The sequence below is a fragment of the Rhyacophila brunnea genome, unplaced genomic scaffold, assembly GCF_057557595.1.
Source record: "Rhyacophila brunnea isolate RB1 unplaced genomic scaffold, BYU_Rbru_1.0 scaffold_6, whole genome shotgun sequence".
NCBI lineage: Eukaryota > Metazoa > Arthropoda > Insecta > Trichoptera > Rhyacophilidae > Rhyacophila > Rhyacophila brunnea.
In genome coordinates, this window is record NW_028233276.1 from 5,058,254 (window position 1) to 5,079,815 (window position 21,562).

The window sequence follows — 21,562 nt, forward strand, 5'->3', positions numbered from 1 at the left end:
TGTTTTTTTTCTCTATCTTCTTTTTTCTCTAGTTGATTTACTTGTATTTCATTCTAAATGTCATGTTGTGAACGTCATGAATTAATAATTTGTTATATTGTGCTCTAGGTGTCTTTTTTAAATGAATAAATAAATTATAAAATGGCATGCCGTAATTCCACTATAATAATATATTACTCTGCGCCAGTGAATTAGGAAACACCGTGCATTTTTAATAATGGTACCAGATGCAACGGGGCACGGTGACGAATGCTAGGTGGCATTCTGGACATATTATCGGCATCATCATCAGCTGGCCTGCGGATGTCTCCGGATGAACGATGCACAGTTATTCTGACTTAATCCGAGCTATCACTCTTGCTTAGCGTCCGTTTTCATTAAAAAATGAATCGTAGATGTTAATTGTATTTTTGGCCGATCTGTAGTTTTAATCGCTACCAGCCACATAAAATTGGCTGCATAACTACGACTGGTCTGGTATTATAAAAATCTTATCTCATAAACCCAGCACCCGTGGTGTAGTAGTGACAGAACCATGGCCCCACAACGGGGGGCTGATAGGGCTCTAGCCTGAAGGCCCGGCCTGGTGGATCGACCAGCCAAGTGAGATAAACAAACATCACAAAATTGCACTAATAGTAAAAAAAATGTCAATATTTCACTTAAATCATAATAACAATTAAAAATTTGTGGTTGTGCGATACAATTTTTGATTATTATTTGTTGATATTCGATAATATAAGTATAACACAAGTGTGTGAATAAAAAAATACAAAAAACGCTTAAAAATACCCTAAATTTAAAAAAAACATTCATGTTTAATCGGTGTCTCGATTTTGAATAAGACCCTGTTGAATATGAACGTTCATTGAATGAAATCACATATTATTATTTATGTTCCATTTATTATTATGTCCATCATGGCCCCCACAAAGGGGGGCTGACAGGCTCTAGCCTGGGGGCTCGGGATCAGGAAGCGCCCGGCGTGGTGAGTCGATCAGATAAGTGATATAAACACACATCACAAATTCTCTCTAATAGTAAAAAAAAGATGTATTAAAATATACAACAAATACTAAATAAACGCATTAATTTTACCGCGTACACCATTTGGAAAACGCAATTGTAGAGCATCATACCGCCTTTATCTTTAATGATAGGTTGAGGGATCCGCCAAAAATCCTAGTCTGGGGGCCCGCTTCAGGATGTGGGGGCTATGATGTACATACATAACCTGAAAACACCTCAGATATATACATATATTATTATATATGTTCAATATCTGGAATGCTAAATTCTCAAATCTTGTGAATTATTCGTTGAATAAAAGAAATGGTTTATTATTTTGTATAAAAATCTGTATGTGTATAATATGTATTTATTTGATACTTGAAAATCGATAAACTATTTAAGAGATCTTCCAAGGAAGCGACCAAGATTATACTGTAAAACTATTTAATGATAGAATTGTTGCTTAAAATGTAGACAGACATAATATAAAGTAAAAAAACCTCATTCAATTTTAAATCAGATTACATAATTAAATCAGTTTTTTTTGAGAAATCACTCGAATCAAGTCTCTCAGTGCATTCTTATAATTAATTAATCTCATGATCATATCGATTTCATCAATACATCATTACCACGTGATTATAATCTCACCTCATCATCCTTATTATTGTATTCAGTGTATTCTTTTATCAACCAATAAACTCTCATCTCAACAACCAAGCAACAACGACACTTCATCTAGGCAGCGCCAAAATGCCGCCCCATTTTTTATACAGTATTTTTTATCATCTAAGAAATGTGTTGTATGGATACATTATTAACAAAATATATACCACTAAATCTAATTTAAATACCATCTCTATTTCAATAGACGGTACTGCGAGTCTACGGTTTCAAAAATACACCTGACAACTTTCAAAACTCCCGATTGACCGGAAAAAATATTTGGATAAATTAACCAGGTAAGTATGTATTTACATATAATTCACAAATTTGCATATGTCATTGCTGGTCATCAAGGACGTGACGTCCAAGGACAACGGAAGTGAACTAGACATCGCGCACCAGACAAAAACATTACAGTCCTGTTAAACCTTATATGTTAATTAATACATTTTATTTCCAATAAGTGAGCTGATTTTTTTAATGGAACGATATTTCTGTTAATACTAAGTTTGGGTATCTTTTTCTATATATACCTAATGATTCTCCTCGATTTGCCGCCCTTCAAGTAACAGCCGCCCTCAAGCGATGCTTAATCTGCCTACCCCATGGGACGTCACTGCCACCACCTCATCTACCGCCAAACATTTACGTGCACTTTTATATTAAGTGCGATTTTCAAAATAAAGGGCAAATGTGGGTTTTTCAAAATAAAATTAATCTACACCTACAGCATGCTCAAATAAAGGACCGATGGTCACTGTACCTATAGTGGAATTGAGACCAAATAATATATTGGAAAGCGGCGGCGGTGAATTGTTTGGGAAAGTTTTTGAAGAGATCATGATCCGCCAAGGATTGTAATGCCCATAATGAAGATAATAAAGTTGGAATAGGATTTACCTATTCGAATAAATTGTTCAATTTTATAGTCTCTTCGGTGAATCGTAAGCTATGAATTGTAATCGAGATAAATTGTCTCAGGGATGAATTGATGGGATATCAATTGTTAGAGTTGAATTGTGGGTAATGTATGTCCCGGAAACCGTGGTAAATATACGGGGGAATATTTCTTCTTCTTTTTCTTCGTCATGACTTCATGACTGAGGATCATGACACGGATAATTTGGCTCCCGAACAGTTTTCTATAACACGCAAGGCCCGTGTCAGTAGAAGACCCATGGCACTTATAAATTGGTGCAATGACTATACGCTTGGTGTTCATCGCTAGACTCAAAGTGCGGCGTGTCTCTGGGTATGGGGTAGGTATGCACCCGGAAAAGTGCGGGGATTCACGGGTTAAAAGTGGAAGTCAGTGGCATCTGGTAGATTGTGTTAAACCAGCCTCCCGTAACCTTAAAAACAACTAATAAATTATTATGGAAAATTTTTTGAAATGGACACGGGGAGTGGATACCATTTTTCAGGTGTGCGCACCTGGTAACAGCGAAAAGGTGATAACCGAGAGGGATAAGATAATCATTCATACAATAGTAAATCGATTCCGACAGGCAATATTATTATGGTTACACAATGACAATCGTAGATTGTATTAGAAGTCGTAATAGAACAATAAATTTTGAAAATATGAAATAAAATGACTTCCAGGGCCCTACTCGAAGGAAGCGTATGCTTTTTGACTTATCTCCATACTTAATTTAGTCATTAAGCTGGTGTAGAGTAGCGAGAGAAGGAGATAAGTGACATAAATCGAGTGTGCGAGGCCATAAAATGTTTAAAGTAATGCCCTGTTTTGACTGCGGCATCCTGTCTAACTCCAAAACACTTAGGCATGCTACTCACAAAGAGAGTAGAGAGTTAAATTTATTCGAGAAAGATATTTACAAAAAAATATGCATTAAAGGATGAATCTTAAATGTCATAAAATATAAGGGAGAAAAACTGTAGGGCTGCCGTTGCATTTGGTGGGGCGTCTTCTCAGATTAACAAATTTATATGTAGGTAAGTAAGTACACACGTGACGTTTTAGTCGAGTTTATGCCGCGATATTGCATGATATCATGACGGATAGGCTGTATATATATATATCATCATCGTCAGCCTTAATCTATCCACTGCTGGATGAAGGCCTATCCAAGCTGATTCCACTTCTCCCTATCCTGTGCGCTGCGTTGCCATGTACTTCCGCAAAACTTAACCATTTAATCAATCCAGCGGCCTTTGGGTCTACCTTTCGGACGTTTTGTACTTCTTGGGTACCACTGGATTACTAGATTTGTCCAGAGATTGTCCCTTATTCGAGCTATGTGATCAGCCCAACTCTAATATATGGCAAACCCTTGTATGTTTCCTTATACACTCATTCCGCTTTTTGTCCGTTCGCGTTATGCCCAGCATGCACCTTTCCATACCACTCTGTGCTACTAAGCTTCTGGATCTCTCTTTTACTTAAGGTTGTGAATACGGGAAGCACACACCGGTTGAACTGCGCTATGACTATTAGGCTGTACGTAAGTTTATAATATATTAAAATATTTTTATCAGTACATTTTTAGATGGTTATTCAACACTTGGTAGGAATTACACAGTCCTGTCATTTGTAACCTGTCAAATATTTCGTGTGTATTTTTTGACATATCGTCAGTTGAAGGTCTACCATTTAACACAATGGATCATTTTCCCACCGCATAACGCATAAAAATCGTACAATCATACTACGAAAATGGTAAATCTTCGACGGTCGCACTACGATAATAATTAAGGTCAGAATACGGTAGAAATTATCGCCCAACTGAAGACTACAACAAACGAATATAGAAATACTGAATACTGAAATGTCATTTTGATTTCCATAGTGACGCACGTATATATTAATTTAGTTGCTAGGACCACCTCCTTGCTGGCTAAAAGTATTAAAAGAATGCATTGGCATCGTGTTCTGATATATTCTAAAAGTTTCAAATGTCTAGCTAGTCGGGATGTTAGTTAAAAACCGATTGCAAGATTTGTACCGGATTAACAACCACCGGACAAATAAGAATACGAGCTAATAAAAACGTTGAAAAATGAAGAAACTGGTGGTGTTTTGGATCGGCTGATACGTCCAGCCCATTCACGCGAAAACACTGCTGCAGTACGCGAAGGTGTAGCCGAAGAGCCAGAAATGTCGATTCCAAGAAGATCGCACCAACTTGGCCTCTCTTTATGACAAATTTTGCACATAGATCTTCACCTACACCCGTATAAAACCAGCTCACGAAATAATTAATGCCAATAAAGAAATATGTAGCTAAACAAAGATCTCTTCTAACCTTTATTAAGGGCGGACATGCTCAGCGTAGGTCAAAATGGAGCTTTTATTGTATTTTCAATGCATGATCCTGGACATTTCTTAAACGTTGTAGATAATCTATTTATATAATTGAAGCCTAATTATCTTTTATATTTATTTTAAACATTTGATGACTGCATAAAGTATTTTTATTACTTAAAATAGTATTCTTTTAAACCTCTCGCTCTAATGTTTTAGAATATAGTCATATTTCAGTACATGCATGTGCAGTGGTGTTAAGATTTTTTACATTTATTAATTTTTAAACGCATTTATAAAACCATTATTATAATTTATGTCGACATTATTATAGTGAAATATTTACGATAAAAAATTATATTGATAATCTCTGTGATTCCAAATTTGACAAGAATTAGGCATTTTATTATTAAAAAATGGGCAAGATTAACACATTTGAAGATAATTCTAAAGATACTAATTTTAAGCAATGTCTTTGACCATTAAAGTGTGATAAACATTTTATGAATAATGATTGATTTATAATAATTATTGACCTAAGAATAAGGTAGTGTTTTTTGAAATTTTGGCATTCCCCAGTGGTTAAGCTACAACATACGGCCGTAGCCATAAATTGACAAACTAAAACTGAAGTAGGGAGTAAGATCATGTTAACGCGCGTGTTTGAACATGTACCTAACCGATTTTTTTTTAACGGTAAAAAAAAAATATATAAAGGATAATAAGGCTTCAAAATTATATAAATATATTATCTACAACGTTTAAGGAATGTCCAGGATCATGCTTTGAAAATGAAATAAAAGTTCCATTTTGACCTACGCTGAGCATGTCCCCCCTTAAGCTACAGTATCTTAGTACACTTCAGAGAAAGTCAGTAGGATAGAGCCATGGATAATATGCATACAGCCTCATCTAATGAAGTCTCAAATTATTCTTCAGAACCCTATCCACAATAATCTCACCAAAACCAACCCGTCTTTGATTTTAATTTAAGCTGTCGAGTAAATCATGAAGGTTTTTCGTTACGTATCATGTAATCAGTGACGTCCCTAGACAAAACGCCGCCCCTAGGCAGCGTCAAAATGCCACCCCATTATACAGTATTTTTTATTATCATTTCATGACTTTAATACCTAAGAAATACATTATTAACAAAATATTTACTTACCACAAAATTTTATTTTAATGTCATCTCTACTTCAATAGACAATATTGCGAGTCCACGGTTTCAGATAATATATTTAAAAATACACCTGACAACTTTCAAAACTCGCGAATGACTGGCAAAAATATTTAGATAAATTAATTATGTACATAAGTATGTACCTACCTATAATTCAAATATAATTCGCAAATCTGCACGTGTCATTGCTGGTCATCAAAGAGTGATGTCCAAAGACAACGAAAATAAACTAGACATCGCGAACCCGACGAAAAAATACACTCTTGTTAAACCTTTTATACTAATTAATACATTTTGTTTCCAACCAGTGAGCTGAATTTTTTAATGGAAAGATATTTCAGTTATTACTAAGTTTATGTACATATTTAATGATTCTCCTCAATTTGCCGCTCTTCGAGTAACTGCCGCCCCCAAGCGATGCTCAATCTACCTACCCCCATGGGACGTCACTGCATCTAATTAATTGTATATAGAATTTTCGTGTCCTGCGTATAAAAAGTTTTCACTTCAAAAAATATTTAAGCATCTATTTTTTTATTCAACGAGTAATTCACAAGAATTAAGAATGTAACATTCTATTTATTAAACATACATAATTGCGTGGGCGCGATACCCGAGAGATGCAGTTTCGATTCCTGCTGGGTGTCTTACTTTTTTCTAAAAGATTTTTTATTGGTTATTATAATATATTTTCTCAGAAGCGTTTTCAAAATTATGTAGATATATTAAATATTTAAGCATCTAAAATTTCCATTTAATCAGTGTTGTTTATTAGGACATTCACATACATTTGAATCTTGGTTATAGCTTAATATAACAAGCACATATATCACAAAACGTATCCGAAAATTTGTACGTAAACAATTCACCGCAGGACACTTATTCGTGCGCCGCAGTACGTGAAACATGAGTTCGTGTAACATTTAATCAAATGACGAGTTCTTCGTTGAACATTTCACCGTGGAGTATATTTGTACGTATGCTACAACATGTGGCAAATGTTATGAGTTGTCTTTACTAGGTTAAGTTAGGTTAGGTTAGGGTTAATCTAATTGGAACAGTACTATTTGCAAACTATCGCCGCATTTTGTAAGATACGTACAAATGTATTCCACGGTGAAATGTTCAACGAAGAACTCGTCATTTCATAAAATGTTATACGAACTCATGTTTCACGTACTGCGGTGCACGAATAAGTGTCCCACGATGAACTGCATACGTACAACTTACATGTAACCATCACAAAAGAGGGGGAAACTCTTAATATTATGTATTGTAATAATTTTTATAGATTTATTGCCAAAAGCGACGAGTTTTTATTGTCAAAGAAAGTGGATTTCAGATCAGTTTAACAGTTTCACATTTCTCGGGGCGTAAAAAAGGGTCGAAATAAAAATGCACGCGTCGTTAATAAAGATAAACGTCAGAAAAGTGAAGAATCCTCGAACGTTAATGGCGTTCTTTAAAAAATACACGATTTGTGAATTCCACGTCGCGGCATTTTGGATTAAATGTTAACATTTCTGGCCACACGCCTTAGAAAATGACATCTTCCGGGCAGTGACGTCCTAAGACAAAATGCCGCCCCTAGGAAGCGCCAAAATACCGTATTTTTCATCACCCTTTCATGACTCCAATATCTAAGAAATGTGTTGTATCGATACATTACTAACAAGACATATAGGTACCTACCACTCAATCTAATTTAAATACCATTTCTGCTTCAATAGACAAATATTGTGAGTCCACAGTTTCAGATAGGTACATTTTAAAATACTTACATGTAATAACTTCCAAAACTCATGAGTGACTGGAAAAAATATTTTGATAAATTTTAATTTACGAAGTATGTACCTACATATAATTCAAATGTAATCGCAAATCTGCGCATGTCATTGCTGATCACCAAGGACGCGACGTCCAAGGACAACGGAAGTAAACTAGACATCGCGAACCTGACAAAAAAATACAGTCCTGTTAAACCTTTTATAGTAATTAATACACTTTGTTTCCAACCAGTGAGCTGATTTTTTTAAAATTTCCGTTACTAAGTTTAGGTAGGTATTTCTATATATAGGTACCAAATGATTCTCATCGATTTGCCGCCCTTCAGGTAAATGCCGCCCCCAAGCGACGCTCAATCTGCCTACCCCCACGGGACGTCACCGCTTCCGGGAGTATCAATATATTATATATAGTACCTCAATACTTGCATGCTGCCATGATGATTAATGTAATAACATTATAATAAAATTCGGCACCCACCAATTAATCCAATTTATTCTCCCAAATCAACGCTCGTACCTCTTTTGTGATTTTATCAACTAGACATTCGATAATGATGCCACCTGTACTATTATACATGCTCACGCCGAAATGAACTAACAAATATGCGTCCTAAGATAACATCAATTATTATGGTTAATATTGGTGACCATATTTTGTGACTTAGCTGGTGGCAGGATATCTGTATATTTTACTTAAAACTCAATGGCACTTGCTAATAAATTTCAAATAAACTTTTTTTTTATAAAACATCATTATCAAAATTAATTAATTACTAAAACCGATAGCCAACATTATAACACAAATCGATAAGCATTTCATGTAACAACTACTAGTTCAAATCGTCGTAATTTAGTAAGATGCCCATAGCTTAATTGGAAAAACATAGTGGCGCGAATCCAGCAGATACAGGTTCAAGTCCCGTCGGATGTCGTATTTTTCTTTCTTTCTACAAAATGATTTTTTGGGTACTGTTCGGTTATCAGGAATACAGCGGAAAACATATTTTGAAAATACCCGATATACTGGATTATTTATTAGTTTGTGTTAGTTTAGGTTAGGTTGGGTTAGGTTAGGTTAGGTTTTGTTATGTTAACTTAACAAATAATCCTGTTTATCGGTTATTTTCAAAATGTGTTTGCCGCTGTATTCCTGATAACCAAACAGTACCATTTTATCTAGTGTATATGCATGAAATGTTTTAAAATTATGTATGTTCAATATCTTGATTTGGCAATAATGTCTATCGCATAGGCATGGATCTGCACTGGTTGAATGAATAATAAGTTTAATAAATTAAATACTATGTAGATAGCTAAAAGATTTTACAACGGTTTATATTTTAATTTGTATGTATTATTAAAATACTGCCCGTTGTCTTGATTTGAATTAAAGTGTTACATTATTTACAAAAATAAATATTGTAGTAAGTACCTACTTCCAATGGCCTTTAATAATCGTAAAAGTGAACGAACAAACTTAGTGACTCGGTGAGGAATTCTAAATTCCATTTCCAGTGAACGGAATTCCTTTTCGGGATTGTTTATTTTTTTTTCGACACGTTTTCAGTAAACGGATGCTCTCTTTATGTCCTTCGGGAATTCCCAAATAATCCAGCGCACTCAAACATTGCTCAATGAGGGACGAATGCATGGACTTATTAAATCCTTTGTATAACTAAGGGTTTTAAGATTAATATTAATAAGTATGTTAGATTCAAGACATGTTTTATGTATAAATTAGCTTAGTGAAAGAAATATGTAACGAAAATATGAAAGGCAATGCATACGCGCAGCTTATCGGTAGGTCGTGGCGGGAATATGTGAGTTTCTCTATAGAGTGATCGCGTGGAGATGATGACGCGAGTAAAGGCGCCTTTCCACGCTGTCTCTAGATAGACGGCGCGGACGTATTTACTTCGTAATTGTGCTATATTTGCTATCTTAGCTGCATACCATATCTGCGTTCTAGCGCTCAGCCTCACACACACACTATAACACACATACACATTATACCAGTGGCGAAGGGTGGAGGTAGGCTGTTAAGATCCAACAGAAATAGTGCTCAATGAGGGACGAATGCATGGACTTATTAAATCATTTGTATAACTAAGGGTTTAAGATTAATATTAATAAGTATGTTAGATTCAAGACATGTTTTATGTCAAAATTAGCTGTGAAAGAAATATGTCACGAAAATACGAAAGGAAATGCATACGCGCAGCTTATCGGTAGGTCGTGGCGGGAATATGTGAGTTTCTCTATAGAGTGATAGCGTGGAGATGATGACGCGAGTAAAAGCGCCTTTCCACGCTGTCTCTAGATAGACGGCGCGGACGTATTTACTTCGTAATTGTGCTATATTTGCTATCTTAGCTGCATACCATATCTGCGTTCTAGCGCTCAGCCTCACATACACACTATAACACACATACACATTATACCAGTGGCGAAGGGTGGAGGTAGGCTGTTAAGATCCAACAGAAATAGTGCTCAATGAGGCACGAATGCATGGACTTATTAAATCATTTGTATAACTAAGGGTTTTAAGATTAATATTAATAAGTATGTTAGATTCAAGACATGTTTTATGTCTAAATTAGCTTAGTGAAAGAAATATGTCACGAAAATACGAAAGGAAATGCATACGCGCAGCTTATCGGTAGTTCGTGGCGGGAATATGTGAATTTCTCTATAATATATAGTGATCGCGTGGAGGTGATGACTCGAGTAAAGGTGCCTTTCCACGCTGTCTGGCTAGATAGACGGCGCGGACGTATTTACTTCGTAATTGTGCTATATTTGCTATCTTATATGCATACCATATCTGCATTCTAGCGCTCGGCCTCACACACAAACTATAACACACATACACATCATACCAGTGGCGAAGGGTGGAGGTAGGCTGTTAAGATCCGACAGAAATACTGCACACTAAACTTTCTCAGTCAAACGTATTTGTTTTTATTGAACTAATACTACAATGTGCAGACACTGTTGGTTTGTTTTTAAAAATCCATTAAACCCTGTCTAAACTAAACCATAATAATTTTGGTATGTTATTGGTAATCCGCCAAAAATAATGCACACCTTTTCAGTCATACTTAATTTGTTTTCGTTGAATTATGAATATATAATATTACAATATATGGTGTTGGTTAGTTTTTTTTTTGATTCATTAAGCAATGGATACACCAAACCATAAGAAATAAAAAATATTCTTCTATTTATAAAATATCCAATAATAATATGTATGATTTAATGGCGTAATTTTAGATATTTTATAGATAGATGCATAGTTTTTGACTATTATCTATAATGGCATGCTTTACGTAGGGCTTAATTGAATTTTAAAAACTAACCTACACTATTTACACATTGTAGTCTTAGTTCAATGAAAACAAATACATGTGACTGAGAAAGTTTGGTTTGAACTATTTATGTCGAATCTTAACAGCATACACCCACCCTTCGCCACTGCAACATAAATACATCTAGGTACGCGCCCCTCTACCTGGACCCCATCTCACCAATTCACCATTGCTATCTGATTACTTTTCCTACTCGTGCGGGAAGTGTATTATTTTCGAGAAGTTTCGTATTCACAACCTTTTGAGATACCTACTGTTTGTTGTATAGACGTTTCTAAAGCGCAACCAACAATGTACTTTATAAACTGTGATGACAATCAAAATACAAGAAAAAACTATATTTTGTAATTATCAATAAATTAGTACGATACATAGGGTGCTCAAAAATTTAGTATTACTACACGCTAGTACACACCAGTAGCGAAGGGTGGAGGTAGGCTAAAAGATCCGTAAATAGTGCACATTAAACTTTGTCATACGTATTTATTTTTATTAAACTAAGACTACAATTTACAGATGGTGTTGGTTAGTTTTTAAAAATCAATTAAACCCTGCCTAAATCAAATCATAATAGTTTTGGTATATTTAAGGCGGTACGACAAAATTGTGCACACTTATTCATTCATATTTATTTGTTTTCGTTGGATTATGAATATATATTATACACATATCATTTTTTTTTAAATTCACTACGCCCTGCCTAAACCAAACTATAATAGATAACATTTATATCATTATATCTATAGAATAATCAAAGTTATGTATGATTTAATTGTATAATTTGAGATATTTTAAAGGTAGACGAGTATATTTTGACTATTGTCTATTATGGCATGGTTTTTTGCAGGGTTTAATTGAATTTTTAAAACTAACCAACATCTCTAACGTCTAGTCTTATTGCAATGAAAACAAATACGTATGACTGACAAAGTTTATTGTGCACTATTTATGGCTGATCTTAATAGCCTACCTCCACCCTTCGCCACTGTAACATACATCTAGGTGCGCGTTCCTCTACCTGGACCCCACCTCACAAATTTACCATTGCTATCTGGCCATTTTTCCAACTCGTGATGAATTATTTAAAATTCGTTATTTTTGAGAAGTTTTGTCTTCACAACCTTTTGAAATATAGTTATTATATATTTATAAAGCTCAACAGTGTACTTTATAAGCTGTGCAATTTTAATCAACAGATGGAAAGAAAGAACACTATAGTTTGTATTTATCAATTGGTGCTACACGTAGGTGGTCAAAATATTTGTATTACTACACAGTACACCATTTCCCCCACAAGGGAGGGGGGTTGACAGGGCTCTAGCCTGGGGGCCCGGGTTCAGGAAGGGCCCGGTGTGGCGAGTCGATCCCATAAATGAGATAAATACAAATCACAAATATTTGATTGTACGATGCAATTTTTATTTAATTCAAATGGATGTAAGTAGGTAGGTATTAAAAATACAAAAAAATCGCTAAAAATACACCTTAATTTTACCGCGTACACCATTTTGGAAAACACTACTGCAGCGCGTCACACTGTTTTTACCTTAGCGATAGGTAGGGGGGGGCACCAACCATCCTAGCCTGGGGGCCATGCAGTACACAATATGGTACCATGGACCAGTGTTACGGACGATTTTAAAATCTGGTATCCACGAAATCCACGAAAATTTGGGTAGATATTTGGATATGCTGAAGACGACGGTGGGTCACTATTTACGACTTATCGAATGACGTTACCATCGGAGGACCGTACAGCGTCCCGCCCAAGTAATAAATTTTGCGTATCAATTATTTATCAAGCTTAGCAATTTCGGTTTGAGAACCATTACCCCGGGGGAAATCACACGGCATTTATATTTGAGAGACATTTTTTTTCAATTTCACCACTTAGCTTCCTTGGTTTATGCATCGCCTCGCCTCTTTTACAAAAATACATCAATTTAATGGTTGCCTTACATTTTACATTCCTCACACCGTACATTGGTTTTAATCTTCAGACAAACGTGCCATGTTTAGTTACGACACCAGAAAATAATTGAATCATTATAAACTCGGAATAAGTAATATATAATTATAATAAATAATATATATATAATACAAATAGATGAAATGTTTATATAGGTACTGCTAAAAAGGTTGCCAAAAATTTAAGCCAATTCCAAGAATTAAAATTCTGGAAATACTATACCAAGGTACGTTATTTTTTTCGTTTCGGTAAAAATATATATCGGTTCTCTTCCGGTTTTTGGTTCAGTTCCGGTTCGAAGCTCTGCTAGTACCTACTACTACACTATTTTTATTTTTCAAAGGGGACGAACCGTTTTACGACTATGCAAATGGCATGGTAGAAATTATCATGTTTTTAATCAATTTATGCACCGGCTTTATATCCTTTTTATTCAGTAACGAATTTTGTATAGTTTATTAGTCAATAATTAATTGTCATGTTCATAGTTTATTGTAAAAGAAAAGTGAACTTTTTTAATAACAATCAGTTTTCAATTGCCCAGTGGGTATTGCTATGTTATTTATATCGATAATCCATGTTTTTGCTAACCGGAATCAGTGTTGCCATCCTTTTATGTATTTCTGTAAAAAATATAGTACAGGAACATTTTTTGCATTGAATCCTTTAAAATTATAGTATTTTGGCATTTTTGGCGTAAAATTATAGTATTTTACATTTTTCGCGAAATCAAAATTATAGTATTGTACTATAATTATAGTACGGTTGGCAGCACTGACCGGAATTCTACTCTGCCGAATATATCTACAACCAAAGAGATTGAGAGTCCAATCTATTTGTCTACAACGCATAGATTTGTGTTTAATTTTCAAACTCAATAAACCCATAACTAATAATATCGCTTACAACTAAAATATAATTCTTAGTTTCTTTGTACTTTGCCATAAGGCCACCAAAAATAACTATATCTTTTACATATACCTACGTAATTTAATAACAATCGGGATCGGTTATGTCTGCTTCAATACGACACTTTCAACTGACAAACATTATTTTTAATAATAGCCTAAACCAGTGGTCGGCAAACTCATTAGTCAAAAGCGCCAAATATCAACAGTACAACGATTGAGATTTCCTTTGAGAGTCAAATTTCTTAAACTTAAACTATATATAATGTAGGTACACTGTTTATTAACTTAATAAACTTTAATTAAAGTTTTAACTATAAGTACACTATATAAAACTTGATATCATACTTAATAATGATCTTATTTATTGATAAAAATTAAATTGTAAGTAAGGTCGTACACTCATGGCTGAGGATCGTGGCCATATTTGAATTTTGTCATCCTTTGAGCGACCAAGACTTTCCATCCTTCTCGATCTTCCGCTTTTCTCAGGGCAGAATGGATGGTGCCCCCAGTCAGCTCTATCACTTGGTCGCTCCAGCATGTAGATGCTCTTCCTCTGATTCGCCACCCAAAACCACCATTCTCTCCAGGTTGTCCGGTCCTTGCCTGACAATATGTCCAAAAAACTGCAGAATTCGTCTCAGACATATTGTTGAGAGCCATTCCTTTATCTGCTGTCTCTGGATGATTGGAGGTATCCATACAATTAAATCATGACAAACACTTAATATCCATCTCTTTGAAAAGTTTGGGGGTCAGATTTATATGTTGTTGTTTTTAATTTTAGGCACGATTCCAGGTTCTCATCAATAAGACAACTTCTCAATTTACTCTTTATAAGGTTCATCCTTGAAAAAGATTGTGCGCATGAATATGTAAACCGGAAAGGGAAAGTACAGCAAACGCTAGTTTTTTCAACTGATCATATGAGTCAGGAATACTATTCCAGGTGTTAAAAATCATCAGTCTTCCTTCTCCAGGTCTTTCAAAGCAGATTAGTTGTGCTTTGAACCATGTTCATGTTTGTTTTTCTCCAATATATCCATAATATCAGCATAGAGACGTTCAAATTTAGAACTCCATAATTCTTTATTTTCTAAAATCCATCAATTACATTTCAAAGTTGCCAATGCTAACATTAAAGGGATGAAAAATTAATTCTGTTACCGCAGCATTAAGAGGGTTTTTTTTAACAATGACTGACGTCGCTTTACTGTTTCTGAATTTCTGAAATCTGTTGAGAAAAGCTTCTCTCTTATTTAAAATTGTTGTTTTGAAATAGCAATTAATGTCAATATCAGAATGATTTCTTGGCGATGTTTCAGCAGGCTTAGTTAGGAAAGATTCTCTCTTACTGATCGTCCGTTATTTCTGGATAGTGAACAGCCTTCCATCCGTGCATGGTCATTTGTGGTAGAGCCAGATTCAAGTGGCCAAAAAGCCATATGCGGCTCGCGAGCAGAAGTTTGCCGACAACTGGCCTAAACTAATAGTTTAAAGATTCTTACAAAATTTTGAAATATTTCCTTTTATTGTGTCAACTGTCAATTATGGTGGCACTGCACTGTATTATTGATACAAATTTACTTCAGAAACATGTCACTTAGAAAAAATCTTTAAAAAATATGATGCCGGATAAGACATATTATAAGTCTGCATCCACCAGATTTCGGCCAATGTACTTTATCAATTCAACAACCTGCGCTCTCTAATTACAACGAAGATAACTAATAATCATGCAAACAGGGAATAACAAATTAATTGAATGCTGTAGATATTTCGAAAACGTTACAAGCCACAATTGTGATTTACTCATAATAGTGAAAACAATCATATATAAAAGTGTATGTGTAAAATAAATTATTTTATAGTAAGTGCTTCTATTGTCTTCAAAAATCTACAAAAAAAAATTGACTTACATTTATGTATTAAGGTAATATGAAGATTTGTGCAACTTATATCCGTGTCCGGAAACTTGTACGTATGCAGTTCGCCGTATCACTCCTCACCGTGGAATGTTGTATCGGAAATATATGACCGTAATATATCAAAGACCATCCAACATCTTTGGGTCGTATAGTACTGACATAAAATTCATCTCTAAATAAAACACGGTTCTTGTCGGTTTACACTTTACAAGAAGCCAGCAGCAAACAAATTTTGAAAATAGCCGATATACTGGATTATTTGTTAGATTAGGTTAGGTTAGGTTTTCATGTTTGAATTATTCATGAATTTTGCCAAAATCAGCAATTGAATTAATGTTCATATTGAATCCAATAAATTTGGATAACGCATATTATACGGTCATCTCTTTCCAATAAGAAAGCTCACGGCGAACTGTGTCACGGTGAAATGTTTTACGTACAATTTACATGTAACCATGTGACATGTAACGTTTTCGAAATAGAGCATTCAATTCGGGATCTAGCTTACTCTGTCAAGTGTGTTATAACAGGGTACAGATCTCGGGCGTGGAGAATATGGGATAAACTTAAACACATGTTAAAGAGTATGATATTCTCAATAGTTACGTCTATCTCATAATATGCATTAAAGTTTTTCACGTAAACATAACGTCCATAAAGAATTGCGGACAGGTGATAGTATAAAATAATAAAGCAGGCCCTCTTTCAAAACTGCTACCCCGTAGGGTATGCTAGTTCTCATTAACTTTGTGTTCCTTGCAACTGAAGCGCTTTACAAAAATATGTTCCTGCGCATCTATTCTATACTCAAGACTGCTTTCGGCCTTTACGGCAGGTTTGTATCGAAGTCTTAACACTCATTGTAACAATTATAATATATCAGTTGTAATTGTTATAATCAGTGCTATATTTTTACAGCACCTCTCTTGGGTGTGCTAAATTTTAGAGCGAAATAGACAGTTTTCACTGTTTAGACGGAGTAGAAGTATAAGCACTTATTGTAACAATTATAATCATGGCCCCCACAAAGGGGGGGCTGACAGGGCTCTGGGGGGGCCCGGCATGGTGGGATGATCTGATAATTGAGATAAACACACATCCGAAATCTGCCTTAATGCGGAAAAAAGTCGCCTGCGGCGCTATTTTATTTATAGAGTTTTAACATTTTGAAATATCTAGTTGTATGATGTAATTTTTGATTATAATGTGATGATATTCGACAACTCCATGATTCAAATGGACTTATTCAACAATACAAAAAAATCGCTAAAATATACGGAATACCTTTAATTTTTACCTGAAACACAATTTAGAAAACGATTGAAAAAGTCCCACTGCCTTTAAACCCTAGCGATAGGTAGGGAGGCCCGCCAAAGATCCTGGTCTGGGGGCCCGCTTCAAGATGTAGGGTCATGATTATAATACTTCGATACAAACATATGAAAAACTACTCTCAATAGCTGCTGATATCAGTCTTGTGTATAGAATAGATGCGCTGAAGTGTTTCCAAATGATGTAAGCTCATTAAAGAATGTTATATTTTAAAATACTTCTGAATTATTCGAATTTCAAAAATACAAGAAAATTAAGGCGATTGAAGTGAAGTATATACGATATGTAAGTACCTATATAATTATGAATAAATACAATTTTAATATTGTATTTTTATTAAATGTTACATGTTATGCATCTAAACACAGAAGGGCATATCAGAAAATGTATGATATATAAATTATTGGGTGTATCGTACCTTTCTGAGTCTTCTTCGTTCCCTGAGCGTCGCAGCCTTTCTTCTGTCCACCGTCACGTTCTTCCGCTTGCACGCTTTACACGCCCACGCGAGACACTTCCTGCCTCCGTGGTGACCGGAACCTCCTTCAGGTCCGAAACAGCTGCCATCCTCATTAAGAGAACCGGCTTCTGACGTCCCAAACGGAGCCAAGACGTGCGGAATATGGTCGTCAGACGAACTGGCGCTGGTTCCTTCTTCAAAATAGTCGAAGTTGCCTTCAGAATCGTTGTCAGGAAATCCTTCATCCTCATCATTAGCGAAATTTGTATTTTTGACTATTTTTTGATCATCTTTCTTTGTAGTTCGGTTAAAATCTTTTATTTCAGTTAATGCTTTCTCACACTTTGCTTTACTGGTTGTAATTTCATAACGTTTTGATCCATATACAAAATTGTCATCATTGTTATTTTTTTCTTTCTTTGGCACATTTTTTTTCTTCTTCCCTTTAACATTACTTTCATTTTTGACATTAGTAGTTTTAAGACTCAAATTCTTCTTAATATTTAGTTCTGCTTTTGGTATAGTTTGACTAGAATTATTCACAATACTCCAAGTATTCACATCATTTTTACTTTCAGAGGCATCTTCTGTTTTCAATTTTGCCTCTTCTAATGCTTTTTTTCTTCTTTTTCTGACAGCTGAAGATATTGTCCTTTTTATTTCATTAGAATCTACTTTTACCACATTACATTTTGGAGATAAATTCTCTACGAGTGGTTTTGCTTTTGGACTTTCAAATTTTACATGACTACTATCAAAAACATCTTGACCACTTTCTTCAAGATTTCTGTTATAAAAAGGCAATATTTTATGTTGTTGGATTTTCGTGTCCTGCTCGTTTAAAACGTTTAAACATTTTACTTCTCTACTGTCGAAATCCAAATACGTTTGTCGATTGTCTTCAGAACCATAATTCTTTTGACTATCATAACTAATTTGATTCATGTTTGGTTTTTGATATTGAGCATTTAACACAGTGCCATTATTCTGGTCCATTTTTCTTTCCATGTAAAAATTCCTACTATTGTAATAATTATCATATCTCATTTGCGGATTTCCACAAGTGTTTTTATACATATTTTGACTATTAAAATTATTATTATATCGATTAAATTCTTGTTGGTTATCATATATTGAGTTATTATTAGGAACTTGATAATTATTTTGGTATTGGGGGGTTTGAGCAAAATTTTGACAGTCTTGATTTGATTTTCGTTGTCTATTATTATAGGAAGTATCTTCTCTTTGGCATTCTTGCAACTGTCTATTAAAATCACAGCTCAGGGAATCCATGCTGATTTATTGTTAATACTTTCCTATTTTCAACACGTTTCTCATTCAACACTCTTTAAAAATAATATTTTAGAGATTACTTACAAAAAATGAATTATCTTTCATTACTTTTATATGATATTATATTTGAAACAATACGATACTAATATAATAATAGTATGATACAATCTATATGATCAAATTAAAAAAAAGAACAGATAATAATGAATATTACTATTGAGCGAGGGGAGGGTATGGTTTTTACGTACTATTAACGTTGCCCGGGGTTTGCCTTTCAGCAAAATATTCTGGCTATACTCATCTGAAAAAAATGTCATTTCGAGATACATATTATTATGTATTATGGGCGTGACGTGATTTTTGCTATATGGATAAAAAAATCCATGTCGGTACCTATCCTTACTAGTGTTTTGTAACTAATTATTGAATCTTGGCGAGCAATATGGTGTGGTATATAATTTAGAATACGAATAATGACTACCAACCATGCAAATCTCAAGTAATATGTAAACCTCCATTAAATTCATTTATTTTTCCTTAGTTTCCGTGCTTTTCTCTCTCATGGCACTTTTTATTAAATTACGTCTTTCGGTAAACTCAGTAAAAGCTCACTTAAAAGCTTGCGACCTCAGTCTTGGGTATCTGCTTCTGAGACATTCTCAGGCATTACTAACTGCTGATACTACACATCAAAACGTAGGATCTCGTGATACGCTCGATTAAGTCCGAGTATGATGCGGGGCGGGTTGGTCTTGGAGGGACCATATCTGTGTTGTTAGGTAAAATGTAGGTAATATGCCTAATAAATATTATTAGATAAATAGTAACGAATCTATTATTTCTGGGGATGCTCCGTATTTATAGACCGCACGTCCTGGTGTATATATAGTTCTAAATTATTGTTTTTGGAGATTGATTGGTGAGATTTTGTTAATTTTTGGTATGGTGATACAAAATAATATAGGTAACTTATGGAAAAGTACCTACGTAATATACAGTTACTAAGTTTTGTACTAAGCTCTCTCATTTGGTCAATAGAAACTATTTGATAACTTTTGGAGCGACACCCTGAAGCCATTGAAGACCTATACGTCGAAGAAGAGGAATTCCTACGATAGTCTTATATTATTGTATATTTTGAAATTAACAATATTTATTTTTTATTACTTTGTATGGGGATGATTTTACAGATCCATTATGGACTGATAAATAAATCTTATTACGGTTTATGGAGCTACGTCCGATCAAAATTCCTCTCAAATAAAACTAAATATTTGAAATAATGATAAATATAATAAAATATAATGGCCTCTTATATTGCGGAAAATTGGGGCTTCCCTATTATATTTAGTGTTTACATGGTGGTTGTCTCGATTGGATGAAGTGTTGCAGAACACGGCTAGATTGACATAGGTAGACTGTGTAGAAAGACATATAACATCCTTGAGCCTAAGGCAGTAATGGGAAATTGCGACAAACATAACGGGGTGTACACGTTTCGTGGAGTCGGCCAAGACCTATATTGGGTTGTCGTACCGATGATCATGAACATTTCACATATATAGTATTATTTATATTTTATAATATAAGTAGGTTTATTATGACTCTAAAATAGTCATGTAGTACGCTTCATAACACACCTGATAACAACCAAAGTATAAATCTAAAAAATACGTCATGTAAATAACGGTACACACGGGCAGTAACACGTAAACACTTTGTATACAGGTGAATAGAGAGATATTTAGTAATAGTTCACTGTTTACACAATAAAAAAAAACACTTTTTTTGTTAAGGACGTGATTGAAGAATGTAACTAACTCTATATATATTTAAATTTCATGTGCTTTATAACTCGATAAGACAAAATAATGTGTAATTATTAAGTATTTAAAATTCGATTAGGTTAGTTATTAATTATAATCATTATTCACGTTCTTTTTGCACGTTTATTTACAGATTTATAACTTTGTAAGAATATTCTTTAAATATTTTCCTTATTCTCAAAGTGAATCGATAGTTAGTGAGGCGCGTACTTATTAATTAATTGCTGCACTTGTAAAACTGTGTTTCGCGGTCCTTTCGTTGCGTTTCGGGCGAGTTGCAAGTCGCGACTTCAGCAACGTCCGTGTTCGCACGTACTAAAAGCTCGCCTGACAGTCGCGGGTATTCGTATTTGCAACCATTGGCTGAGGAGCCATACGAATTCAGAAATACATCATTTATTAAAATATTTTCCTTATGTGAAATAGTCCTATTCTTTTAGTTATTCTTAATAATATTTAATCACGTAGGTATGCCAATAATATGATCAACAAAATTCATAATATTATAATAATATAAGTCAAAAATAATAATGTTTGGTTCTGACAGCCAGCGTATCTTA

General features: G+C 34.5%; 1 protein-coding gene across 2 annotated transcripts in view; it reads right to left on the minus strand.

Moving 5' to 3' along the window:
* The window catches only part of nau (myogenic-determination protein nautilus), a 58,379-nt gene extending 37,085 nt beyond the window's left edge, over nucleotides 1-21,294 (minus strand). The window contains exons 1-2 of one of the 2 annotated variants that reach the window (XM_085956311.1): nucleotides 21,213-21,294; nucleotides 17,842-19,229 (exon numbers count right to left, since the gene is read on the minus strand). In XM_085956311.1, coding sequence (XP_085812437.1) covers nucleotides 17,842-19,176 — 1,335 coding nt within the window. In that variant the 5' untranslated portion in view covers nucleotides 19,177-19,229; nucleotides 21,213-21,294. Of the gene's footprint in view, nucleotides 1-17,841; nucleotides 19,345-20,850 lie in introns of both variants that reach the window. The other variant, XM_085956312.1, reaches the window with a different exon arrangement.
* Between the last annotated feature and the right edge of the window lie 268 nt (nucleotides 21,295-21,562).